This window comes from Stegodyphus dumicola, chromosome 11 (assembly GCF_044657685.1).
Source record: "Stegodyphus dumicola isolate Sdum_Otavi_A_Nest chromosome 11, ASM4465768v1".
Lineage (NCBI taxonomy): Eukaryota > Metazoa > Arthropoda > Arachnida > Araneae > Eresidae > Stegodyphus > Stegodyphus dumicola.
This window is the reverse complement of record NC_140778.1, coordinates 126,818,532-126,832,319: the sequence shown is the minus strand read 5'-3', so window position 1 is coordinate 126,832,319 and position 13,788 is coordinate 126,818,532. Positions and strand designations below refer to the sequence as shown.

At 33.2% G+C, this 13,788-nt stretch overlaps 1 protein-coding gene across 2 annotated transcripts in view; it reads left to right on the top strand.

The window, feature by feature from the left end:
• Positions 1–13,788, top strand: part of LOC118197257 (nose resistant to fluoxetine protein 6-like) — a 125,336-nt gene that overhangs the window by 18,590 nt on the left and 92,958 nt on the right. For both annotated transcript variants that reach the window (XM_085827201.1, XM_085827200.1), the window contains exons 3-4: positions 3,933–4,150; positions 11,733–11,847. In XM_085827201.1, coding sequence (XP_085683327.1) covers positions 3,933–4,150; positions 11,733–11,847 — 333 coding nt within the window. The remainder of the gene's footprint in view (positions 1–3,932; positions 4,151–11,732; positions 11,848–13,788) is intronic.

Here is a 13,788-nt window from a genome sequence, read left to right as displayed (position 1 = left end):
AATATATTTATATACGTTTGGCGCGGCCGATTGAAACCAAAATACGAGGTGCACATCTACATGTTATAGTAGTCTTATATACAAAATTTCAACGTTCTGAGGCTACTCGTTTTTGAGTTATACGAGATACGTACGTACGTGCGTTACGTTCGTACAGACGCCACGAAAAATTCTCTTCAGAATTCATTTTAAAGCAGTTTTTTAGTTTTTTTGGAGGAAAAGAGTCCTTTATTCTGTCCTTACGTATAGATATTACGCAAAAACATCGTTAAATTGCATTCGAAAGCGGTCAAAGTGGATATTTTCGTTAAAATATGCTGCCTGAAGCTTTTCGTGATTACAATACTTCCTTTTTACTTCGTACAAGGAAGTAAAAACAGAAAAATGTATGCTAACATAACGCTACATTGGGTGTTCTGAACGTATACTTCTAGGCAGCTTTTAAATGTTTTGTAATTTTGCTGTTGAACTGTTTATGGCATAAGTGCAAAGAAAAGGATGCTTAATAATAAAGCTAAAAAGACAAAAAAATGGGTTAGCAGGAGTGGGAGCAACAGTAGACTACTACAAACCTTAACAAGCCCTTTTGTGCGATAGTTAAAATCTAAAACCTTTCAGATTTTTTTATTATTATAATGAACTTATCCTACAACAACATTAACTGCACAGGAATTACTCTTGGGTCTTGCTAACAGAAATTCAAACAGCACATCTATTCCAATTAAAACTAAGGCACTAGCTGTAAATCTTTAAAAATAGACATAAATATATATGAAATTTCATTTCTGCTGACAATAAATTTTGACCGGGTTTTATGGAATTTTTAAGTTTCGCAAGAAATTCGAGTGGATTTATGAAGCATTAAAGTAACGGAAGAAATTTTAAAGACTTTCATAAGGTATTAATGACCTGCAAGAAATTTTGTAGGATGTCACCCAAGATTAAAACTCCGCGAGGACTCTTAGGGGGTTGCTTAGTGTGTTAAAAGTTCTGCAAGAACTTTTAAAAATTTCCGTGAACTATTAATGTGCCACGAAAGGTTCTAAGAAGAACTAAAGTTACGCAAGAAATTTCAAAATATTTTACGGGTTAGTGAAGTACTAAGAGCAAATTCAATGTGCTCCGTGGAGTATTAAATTTTCGAGAGAAATTTAATGGGCCAATGGAGTATTAAAGTTGCATGAAATATTTCAAAAGGTATTGTGCAATATTAAAGTACAGGGAGAAATTTCAGGAGACTCTTCGAGGAGATCAAAGTGAATGAATTTTTTAAGCTTTTTTAAAAAAAGATATAAATTCATTTATTTAAAATAAATAAAAAAGATATAAATTTATTTATTTATTTTTTAAGCTTTTTTAAAAAAAAGATATAAATTTATTTATTTAGTTATTAAACAGTTATTGAACAGAAATTTATTATGCTTATCTGAGTTTTTGAAATTTATGATTATGAGGAAAGTGATTTATAATGCGGATGGTAAAAGGTATTTAAATAAGTATTTTCCTATTGGAAGAAAACACACCAGTGTAAAAGTTAAAATTTGAAAAGTTTTATTTAAAACATACACCAAAATAAGGTTATCGTTTTGCCTAACTTTAAATGCATTTACCTGTTTTAGGAAATTAGATTAATTCCAATATATAACACAAAATGGTATTAAAAGTTCTTTCCTATATTAACTTCAGAAAATATTATTTTGCATATCACTTCATTATCTTTCACAATATTGGAAGAAATCATGTGGAGAATGAAATTGCAGCATAAAGAAAACGCTACTGAAACAATTCAGGAATTCATGATACAGCACTAGAAGTATTAGGAATGTTTGAAAATATTGTTACGAATTTTGTACTTAGATGGGTAATTTTAGTAGAATTATAAGTAAAATTGTTGTATTTTTCTGCGTAATGTAGCGCGAGACAAATTTTAAGAGAAAACTCTACCGGAAAAATACGAAAACAGGGGCAAGTGCATTTAAAATTGAGTAAATGAGCATCTCGGTAATTTGGCGAGATTTCGCCAAGCTGACGAAGGTTTTGGCAACTTATTATAATTTATTGTTTTGTCGCCAGATTTGGCGACCATTTGACGACATTTTGGTCTGGTCCCTGTATCATCGTAACAAGTATTGAAATTGAATAAATGTAATTGACCACTATGTTAGCTATATGTAATTCAACCCTCGTATTGCTTTCCAGTAATTTCGAGAAGCAGAAAGTGCTAGAAATATCTCGCGGCCAGTTGAAAACTATTAAAGGCCGAAGAAACAGCATCTGCTCTGAGTTGCTTAGTTGTTGCTGTTGCGAGATGTTTAGTTCCGCGTGATGTTAGTTCCACGAGATATCTGAGTTAACTTTCTCTTTAGATGCGCTTTATATTGCGTTGTGTTTAATGTTCTTAGTAGTTTGTAATGTAACTACTGATTATACTGTTTGATACTGTGGACACTTGTACAAATATTTATGCGGAAAATTCCAAAGTTCTGAGCGCCACCTGAGATAACCACTGACCTGATTTTGTTGTAAAAGTCTTACACTGTTAATAGTCATCCTGGCAGAAGGAATTTTTCTTTCGTATAAAAATATAAATATTACATGGGCATACAAGGCTTATGTATAAGCATAGATATGTTAATTACAGGCATTGTCCTGTACCAGTTACATGTGATAGTTAGATACAATCATGACAGTTATGTGTACATTTAAACATTATCTGAATTTCTATTTACAATACCTTGACTGAGATAATCAAAGTAAACTTGTAATTCATTTACGTATTGACTGGATTTTCAATGTCCTTTTTAACTGCTTTACAACATTTTTAACAAGTACATACAAAATGGATAGTAATAGGCTTACATTACAATAGTTTTTGCTGTTATGTTTCTGTTACTATTCTACGGGGTGAGCTAATTTTCTAATGTTGATTTTCAGTTGTTGTAGTACTATCTGGCTTAAACTGGATAGGGAGTTACGTAAGTGAATTTTCTGGTACTTTAACTGAATTGCTTGGAAAATTGCAACTGCTATTAAAGTTGTAGTACCTATCAAGGGAGGTATAGTACCTATCAAGTTGAAGTACCTATTCCAGACTTCTGAAATATTACTTTTGATAAAAACAAATTTTTATTAACCTTGTAAGAATTATGTTAATTTTAATAACAGTTAAATTTTCCTGTCAAATTCCTAACTTCAACTTACTACTTCCGGCCAGAACGCAGTTTTGGAATTTGCTGAATATTTAATGAGAAGGAGAGGTATTTAAACCACGAAGTTACTTACTGAGACAGAGAGAGGAGAAACAGAGTTTCTGAACTACGCGCGTCTGCCTTTCTGGCCCCCCCTCTCTCTCTCTCTTTTTCTCTCTCACTCTCACTCACTCACTCACTCACTCACTCACTCTCTCAAAGCTGTTTTACTCTCGGCCGTACTCAGGCCCTTGTTAAGCTTCGTAGTAAAATAAGTTAAGGGGCCAACTCTCATTGAACCTTGATAGCTTTGGCTATACTTATTTAGTTAATCTTAGTTTTAGTTTTATTCTTAGTCTTTTAAGTTCAAGTCCAAAGTGCGGATTTTATTTGTTCACTCCCAGGCGGAGTTTTGTTAAATCTTATCGAATTGATAAAGGGTTATGTTGTTGTTTCCTGTCTTCGAACTCTAGCGATTATTCGCTTATCAGTTCCTAGGTTCCTCACTTCCAACATTAACTTAGAATTTCAAGTGAGGGACCTTACAACCTAATATCGATTTAGACATTACAAACCCATACGCACGCAATAGTATATTCACAATACTTCTAGTCTAGTGGTTATAGACAGAAATATTTGAAGAGAAAGGGTTTTGTTGCTGTTAAAAGTTTTTACAATTGGTACTTCGCAAAAGAAGAATGCAATGCCAAACGTTAATCGATTACTTACAAATTTTCATTTCAGTGTTCGATGCCTCAGCTAAAATGCCTTCTGGGATGTTCGATGGAACCGTGACAGAATTCGGTTCATTTGACCAATGCCTTAAAATTTTGGTAAAAAACAAGAAAGGAGGTGAAGCTTTCCGCGGGCAGTACTGCTCAGTTGAAGCGGTTCCAAGTCTCGGCCCAAGACCACGAAATTTATCTCTCGCCGTGCGACCCAATGTGAAGTTTGATGATTCAGTAAGTTTTTATTAATCTATTCATCATGCATTTTTATATATTGTATATGCTACCTAATTCACACCATTGGGAAGAGAAGTGCCGCATGCTAAAATAAAACTTATAAGCAAAGTAAAAAATTAAATTTACGGTAAATAGTAAGAGAAAAATAATCAAAACATTTAAAAACAAGAAAAAGAATATTAATACCCATAATGGCGTGTCATCAGTCGGCTAGGGGAACTGAACTAGCCCCCTAATATTTTAACTAATAACACTTCCACATGTATTTTTACCTCAGACTCAAAAACAAATGGTTTAGTTCCATAATATAGCCATGTTTCGCTTCGTAATAGAAATTTCAAGCCAATCAGTTTTGGCTTAAATACATGTTATTCATTGTTTTCCCATACGATTTTAGTATTATAGTTTCTGCATATTGACAATGTGGTGTCCGCCGAAAACATCGCGGACGAAAACGTCGTGGAGAAACCAACGCTATGCGAAAACGTCGTAGTAGAAAACATTGTGGGGAAAAGAAAGCAAAGAGAAAACAACGATGTTTTTAAGCTGTGAAGTTTTTAAACCACTTTATTTTCGACAACGATCTTTTGGAACCGCGATGTTTTCTCTTTGCTTTTGTTTTTCTTTCACGATGTTTTGTACCAAGATGTTTTCGTCTTGCGTTGTTTTCTCCGCGATGTTTTCGGCTGTAACTTTGTAGAGACATTAGGCATTTTTGTAAGCAAGAAAGATGAAAAATTAGAAACGCCTTCGCCGGGAATCGAACCGCGGAACTCTGAAATACGCTCACAGTGTGCATACCACCACACCACGAAGGCATGCAAAGAAGCCGGGGGAAATACCTTATATACTTCCCCTCTTAAAGGGCGACTGGGGTTTTAGGGGACCCAATCGCCAAATCTGGGTGTGGAGAATCATCATCCAACACCCTTTTCAGTTCGGGCGCCACTGTAGAGACATTAGGTATTTTTGGAAGCAGTAAAAAGGAAAAATTAGCAACGCCTTGGCCGGGGATCGAACCACGGACCTCTGCAATACGCGCACAGTATGCATACCACCACACCACGAAGGCATACCAAGAAGGCGGGAGAAATACCTTATAACTGACAATATGCCTGCAATGGCCAGGCATTACAAGAGCCTTTAGGTATTCTCGCTTGATGAGATCAAATTTCGTTTAGTAATAATCTGGTATGATTTAATTTAGCTCATTTACCTGACTATTTTTTCATTGTTGTTATTTATATAGAGCTGTCTTGATCTGCTGAAATTAATTCCTAACTTGACAATATGACCAAAACTATATTAGATGTGGTTTCTTCCTCATCTGATATTCCAACTGAATAACAATTAGTGTGATTCATCTGTTTTCTTAAGCCTCGATTGTGCATTCAACTGTAAACAGAAATTCTTGTATTTTTGGGTCGGAAATATTTGACATCCGCATTAACAGGGATTAGCATTAAATCTGTATCATTTTTACTTCAAGATCTCTCTCTATCTTGTTGCGTAAAAACATGAGCGAAGCGTCAAATTATTTTTTAAGTTTGGGTATAAACCTTGAAACACAGATATGCTCTGTTAATTCGGAAAATTCTTAAGATTTCCTCAGACTTTCCGAAAAATGCAAAATTACTTCTAAATTTTCATGTCTATAAATTTAAATTTAATGATGGGAATGCTGCAATGGTACGTAATAAAATGAAATTCTTGATCCTTTTGATATTAGATTTCAAAGTTTTAGTCATGAGCAAGATAATTTGTGAATTATCATGATCAATGGGTTTATAGCCATTTGTTTAATTTTTTTTAACTGTGTAGTTCTAATTGTCTTTTCATTTGCTAGGCATGCTAATTACATCCGCAAGGAAAACAATTAAATATATTTCATTCTTTATATGTGTAGTATTTTTATTGTAATACTAGAAACACTTGCTGAACAGAGTACTCCTAAATAAAATTCATTTTAACATGGAAAAAGCACTGTTGAAAGGGATATTTGAAACATAAGGATTGGATTGGTTTAGGTTTATTTAATTATGGCAAAGCACACTAGGGCTATCTGCCTAACGGGAGGGATGCCTTCGGGGAGGACTTTCTAAGGGGAACTGGCTCGTATACACGTTACACATGGGGAAAACCACGAAAACGCCCATGCAGCCAGCCCGTTCGCGGAGTCCGAACCTCGGACCGAACTACCACTGTTCAGCGACTTTACCGCTCGGCCGCTGATAGGATAGGATTGGATTATTCAATTATGGCGAAGCACACAAAGGCTATCTGCCTAAAGGTAGGGATGCCTTCGTGGAGGACTTTCTAAGGGAAACTGGCTCGTATACACTTTTACACATGGGGAAAGCCACGAAAACGCCCATGCAGCCAACCCATTCGCGGGATTCGAACCTCGGACCGAACTACCAGTGTTTAGCGTCTTTACCGTTCGGCCACTGGTGAGCCCTGAAGCATAAGGAAGAGAAGCTGTTAAGATATATTGATTGAAATGCTATCGAAAGATACCAACATAAATGTCCAAAGTTCTAAATTTGATCCTGAAAAGCAAACAAAATAAAATAAACAATTAAAAAAAAATTCTGAAAGCTTCCCAATTTTATATTACGCCCAAATGGACGTTTTTCTAATGTTCTGTGTGTACCTTTATTTATTAAATATTGTAGAATTCAATTCAACAGCAATATCGCAAAATATTTAAAAGAGCATATCTTTAGAATTTCAGATACACAGTCTCGCGTCCTGGAGATAAAAATGCTTTTTTTTTTTTCGGTACAGTGTTTCCACTGTTCGCTTTGAAATCGCTCATTTCTTAATCAAAAACACATAAATGCTTTACAAAATATGAAATAGCTAATAAAACAAATTCCAAATTGGGGTTTCCTGATGCCCATATTCGAGTGGAGACGTACGTTTTTCAAAATTTGATAGCTCTAGGTACTGTTGTTTTATCACAATGGGAGAAACATGCATATATTTATGCAAATTCTTCATTATTTAATTTCTTTAAATATAATACGGGGCTCTAATATTTGGTGGCTACAATGTGAAAAGTGATTCGGCTTTTACAGTGAATCGGCGCAAAATGCCAAAAAGAAATTAACAGCCCTTCTGGGCAAATTGCCCCTTTGGGCTAAAAGATCAAGATAGTAATAAAAAAATAACATAATCTAATCCTAAATTAATACTTTTAATCAACATTCGTAGAAAAAAATCTGGCATTCCCGAAATTAAAATTAGCGAAAATTCGCTGTGTGATAAAATTGCTGTTTTAGTCTCATACCACATGCTATAATTATTGGATCAAAAATACCGATTTAAATCTCTAAATACATTTTAAAACAATTTTAAGACGATGATATCAATATATTAAAAAATTTACTAATAAAGAAAAGTAATTTCCATGTTTCGTATTTTTACCTTAACTTTAAAATTTGTCAAAAATTTCATAATGCGGATTTCTGTTATTTTCGCTTATAATTGAAAAATCGAAAAATAAAGATTTTGTTGTTTAGCAGCATGTAAAGGATTACTCCCTTTCAAAATACGTAACGTAATGTAATTAGAAAAATCTTTTATTGAATATGACAGTAATGCGAATTATCATAGAAGTTATTACCTAAAAAATAATTTCGAAATTATATCAATCAGTCAAACATTAACAAATGACATCAATGAAATTTTGCCCGCCGGTGGCCGAACGGTAAAGGGTCGCTGAACCCTGGTAGTTCGAAACAAACGAGTGGGCTGGCTGCATGGACGTTTTCGTGGATTTTCCACATGTGTAACGTGTATACGAGCCAGTTTTCCTTAGAAAGACCTCCACGAAAGCATCTCTCCCCTTAGCTTTGCCGTAAATCAAACCGATGAAATTTGTTATTAAAAATACATAAATATATATATATTAGTAACAAGTACGGTTACTGGTTTAAAATTTCTTTAGCACTGAGAAATTTTATAAACCTTTGCACCATTATTATAACTAATATTTGTTTTATAAAAGTCATAATTTTACTGACTCACATACTCACTCAGAAGTACATTATTTATTATTAAATATTTCTCAGTTGTAAATTTGATTACTGCATAATAAACAATTTTCTTTTGTTATTTTTAATGTTACATTTATTATTTTGGGTATCAACCAGTTGCCAAGGGGTTAAGACAACCGAAAGCTGGTAATTCGACCTGGATTTGAATACAGGCGAACGCGCTAGACGCGTGGTTGGTTTTCGTAGTTTTCTCCTTGTGTAATGTTAACACAAGCCACTTTCTCTCAGAGAGTCCTCCAAGAAGGCAACTTTTTAGACGTAGAGCCCTCATGCGCTTTGCCATATTCAAATAACCTAACATTTATTAATTTAAATTTTATATTACTTTGTAAAGTTTGTACAGAATTTTCTAATGTTCCTTTTCTAGAAAGTCCTCCTCGAAGGCATTCCTCGCTTTTAGCAAACAGCCCTATCGTATTTTACCGAATTCACTTAGCCTAGCTTAACTTAATATGATGCCACTTTTTAATGCTGTTTTTATTCATTTTGATACTATTATAGCATTTAAAATTTATTTTTAGGGTTGTTATTTTTATGATTCTAGATGTTATTTTGTTTCTAATGTTATTTTCATTATTCGAAACAATAGTATAAAGTTTTTGATTGTTTTATTACTATAAATAGTAGTCTTGTATTATTTTTCATATTTCATTTCCTTCTAAATAATTTTCATTTGTTACATTTAAGATGAAAATTGTTGCTGTAAAAGTATTTTTGTTTTATTAATAAAATTACATTAAAAAAACTTTATGTTACTTTAATCCTGTTTTTTTAACTTTAATATGCTTCTTCTCATGTTGTTTTTATCATTTTAAATACAATCACTCCTGTATCATTTTTAAAAACTATCATTACTACTTCGAATAACCTTCATATGCGTATCATATATTTCGGCGTATAACGCGCAGTTTAAATACAAAAAATGATATCAAAATTTACGGGTGCGCGTCATATACGCGATAGTTTAAAAATAATAAAAGGTTTAAAAATAAATGATAGGTTTAAAAATAAAAAAGATTTAAAAATAAATGATACGTTTAAAATAAAAAAGATTTAAAAATAAATGATAGGTTTAAAATTAAAAAAGATTTTAAAATAAAAGATAGGTTTAAAAATAAATGATAGGTTTAAAAATAAAAAAGATTTAAAAATAAATGATAGATTTAAAAATAAAAAGGATTTAAAAATAAATGATAGGTTTAAAAATAAAAAAGATTTAAAAATAAATGATAGGTTTAAAAATAAAAAAGATTTAAAAATAAATGATAGGTTTAAAAATAAAAAAGATTTTAAAATAAATGATAGGTTTAAGAATAAAAAAGATTTAAAAATAAATGATAGGTTTAAACATAAAAAAGATTTAAAAATAAATGATAGGTTTAAAAATAAAAAAGATTTAAAAATAAATGATAGGTTTAAAAATAAAAAAGATTTAAAAATAAATGATAGGTTTAAAAATAAAAAAGATTTTAAAATAAATGATAGGTTTAAGAATAAAAAAGATTTAAAAATAAATGATAGGTTTAAAAATAAAAAAGATTTAAAAATAAATGATAGGTTTAAAAATAAAAAAGATTTTAAAATAAATGATAGGTTTAAAAATAAATGGTAGGTTTAAAAATAAAAAAGATTTAAAAATAAATGATAGGTTTAAAAATAAAAAAGATTTAAAAATAAATGATAGGTTTAAGAATAAAAAAGATTTAAAAATAAATGATAAGTTTAAAAATAAAAAAGATTTTAAAATAAATGATAGGTTTAAAAATAAATGATAGGTTTAAAAATAAAAAAGATTTAAAAATAAATGATAGGTTTAAATAAGAAAAAATGAGCATTAAAAAAAATTGCTTTCTACATGTACCTAAATTATGTTATTAGCGATTCTGGTGATTTTCTAGGACCGATTTGGCAACACTTTGTTTTAGGGTAGGCCCATTACCGTTTTCCGCAAATCATATTCATTATTTGGCGTATTAATTATTGTGATATGTTTTTTTCTTTCACTCACGAAAGGAACTTTTACCGGTATCAAACATTCTTGCTGAAGCATGATTTTCATTTCCTTTCACAAACTGAATGACTTTGCATTTGAAAACAGCACTATGTTTCGTTTGGCAGAAGCCATATTTACTAGATCAAAGGAATACTATTTAGGTTGTATAGAAACGAATGACACAAATGCTGCCACAATCAGTACAATTTATTAACAAAACACTGATAATACATCAGTTAGAAATAATCCCCGCCCGTGTCAATACACTTCTGCCATTTGGCTGGGAGCTCCAGAAGGGCTTTGGTAAACCAGTCTGTAGGGGTGTTGGTGACCATCTATGAACAATTGCCTGCAATTCGGCAGAAGATTCGACAATATTGGCCCCTGACGTCATCCTTCATGTTGTCAAGTAAAGCGTAGTCCGAGGTTTGGGTTCGAGGTCCGAGGCCCATCTAATTTGCACACACATTTGTTATCTACAAATCACCATGCACAATCGCTTGCAATGTTCCTTGCGCAAGCCGTCTCTTCCTGCATATTGTTGAACGTTGTGTGCTTATTCGCCATGATCAAATCCGACACAGCTGCAACATTTGCTGCTGTACGCGACGTTGCTGGTCGTCCCGCGCTGACACCTTTGGCTGCGGTCTCCACTTTACCGCTGAATTTGGCCAACTAAACGGGATACGGTACGCCTTGAGGGTGCGACGATGGATCTCACTAACCTGTATCACTTCCTTCCATAGGAACCATGCTGTCCAACGCTAACCGCGATAATTACCCTCCATCTTTGCTGCCCACGCTCTCAATGACGACGGCGAAAGAGACGGGCGCTGACTTATACTGTTCGGCTTGCGGCCAGCTCCATCTATGCATTCTGAGTAGCTCATGCCCCCTTGTGTCTATTTCACTTGTTTTTCCTTTGCATAGTATAATAGTTTCGTTGTGACAGCCGTTGTGTCAATCATTTATGTACGTTCCAAGTAGATCAACTGCATTTCAGGTAAAGCAAATGCAATTTACAAAAGCCTTCGATGTTCACTTCAAAATCACGGCTTCAAATGACTGGCGAAAGAGAAAACTTCCAACTCCTTATTCTCGAAATCTTAGAATAACATTCTTGTGCGCAGCTGCATTGAATACAACCAACCCTTTTTGCATTTTTACTCCCTCAAGCACTTTCCTCACAGTATACCATTGTTCGGAAGCCTACGAAAAATCTTCTATTGAAGGATTTCAAAAGATAACAGCATCACACATGCATCTTTCAGGCTCCTTCATGAAGAAAAGGTGGGAGTTATACAGCAAATACACCTAAAAATTAAAAATATAGTTTGAAACTACAGTTGCGCTTTATACCCCGGAATATATGGTACTTATAATAAATACCGTTATTTCCCGTTTTTGCATTTGTAATGAACCGAAATTCTTAGCCAGATTGAGGCAAATTTTTAAGAAATATTCGCATACGCATCCTTTACAAGGGTATTTCGAATACAATTTAATTATTGTTTCTTCTTTTCAGATAATAAAAGAAATGCATACCACTATCTTTGCCTTCTACCAGTTGTCGTTTAGGTTTGGCATATGTGTTCCTTCTACTTGTAGCGTGGAGGATATGAGAGCACTTGCAGCGCAAGGTGAGAAACACCAATTTCTACTTTATGTAGATGTTAACAGGAAAGATGGTCACAACTTTAAAGGGTGATAAAGCATTGTAAAAGTAACCATTTTCTAACACAGTGTGTATTGGAATGTGAAATGTGAACGAGGGAATTCGGTAAGAACATCGAGAACATAAAGTCGCTTTAATCACGGATATTTATAAAAAATAACTTTTGACATTTTCAAGAATTGGTCAAGTAAACGTCCACCAATTGCAATACGTGCATCGTAATGACGATGAAGAGGTTAGCATTAACTTTGAAGGATACTCGGAATGTCACATACTTCTGTAACAACAATGCAGTTCTGGAGATAAGTCTTCTACGTCTTGTAAACAAGATCCGTCCTTATTCTGGTGTATGTATTTTAACTGCTAGTTATTCATTTGAACAAGTCTTACTTACAGACATCAAGCACTATTTTTTATGAACCTCTGTTATTAAAAAAGACTTTCTTTGACCAATGAGCCTATTCTTCACCAATGGACCTTTGCTGCAAAGAATGATCTCTTGAAATTACAATAAATTCAAAACCGTTTCCTTCGCATTATTACTAATGCGCATAATTATGTCATAAATGTCACACTTCAGGAAGATTTCAGACTTAGCACCATTGAGACTTATCTCAACAAGACAAATGCAGAATTTGGAATGCTTGAATGTCAATATTTTAATTCATTTAATCTCTTGAACTATAAAATACTATGAAGACGTCTAACTTACTAAGATCAGTTACCGCACACCACAAAAAGACATCTTCCTATCATTTAGTCATTTTCCTCATTTTCCTTCAATTCTGTTTTTGCATTTATTTTGTCTTTCATTGTACTTTTTTTGCATTGTATTCTTTTACATTATGAGAAGATTTTCTTACTTTAAACAGCTTGCCAGTAATATTTTACGACACTTATTGACTTTCTTTTTCATGCACTCCAGTTCTTTCCTTATTTGCAATGTCATGTCATTTTATGATCTTCTTCCCCCCCCCTTTTGCCTCCATTCACTACTACTCCCTTCCAAGCCCTACTTATTATGACTGTATTTATGTTATGTGGCTTTATGGCAATATGTATCATTGATTCGGAGACGTCGCGCTCTGCGTGATATTCGCGGAATATTAAGGTTCAATTCGATTGGAAGAAGCCTATTAATCATTAATCGCCTATTGGCTTTTTGTTTTAGTATTGTACTGTGTACCAAAAAAAATTTAAAAATACAAAATAATAATAATAATAAATTCTAAAACGCTTAAGATTTTAAATTATGCCAAAAGGGCCGTTTTTTAAATATTTTCTGAATTGAGCATATCTGTAGAATTTCCGGTACACAGTCTCAGGCGCTGGAGATAAAAATGTTTTTTCTGTATAACGCTGCCATTGCTGGCTTTGAAATCCTTGAGTTTGTTAATCAAAAACTCGTTAAAGTTTCACAAAATATGAAATGGATGATAAAAAAATTCCAAATTTCAAATTTTGGCTTCTAGATGCCCATATTCGCGGTAGGATTACGTCATTCAAAATTGGATGGCACTAGGTACCGTTGTTTTATCACAATGCGAGAAGCATACACACATTTATGCAGATTCTTCATTATTTAATTTCTTTAAGTATAATACAGCGCGATAATATTTGGTAGTAGCAACTTGAAAAGTGATTCGACGCAAAATGGCGATAATATTTGGTAGTAGCAACTTGAAAAGTGATTCGACGCAAAATGGCGATAATATTTGATAGTAGCAACTTGAAAAGTCATCCGACGCAAAATGGCGATAATATTTGGTAGTAGCAACTTGAAAAGTGATTCGACGCAAAATGGCGATAATATTTGGTAGTAGCAACTTGAAAAGTGATTCGTCGCAAAATGGCGATAATATTTGGTAGTAGCAACTTGAAAAGTGATTCGTCGCAAAATGGCGAT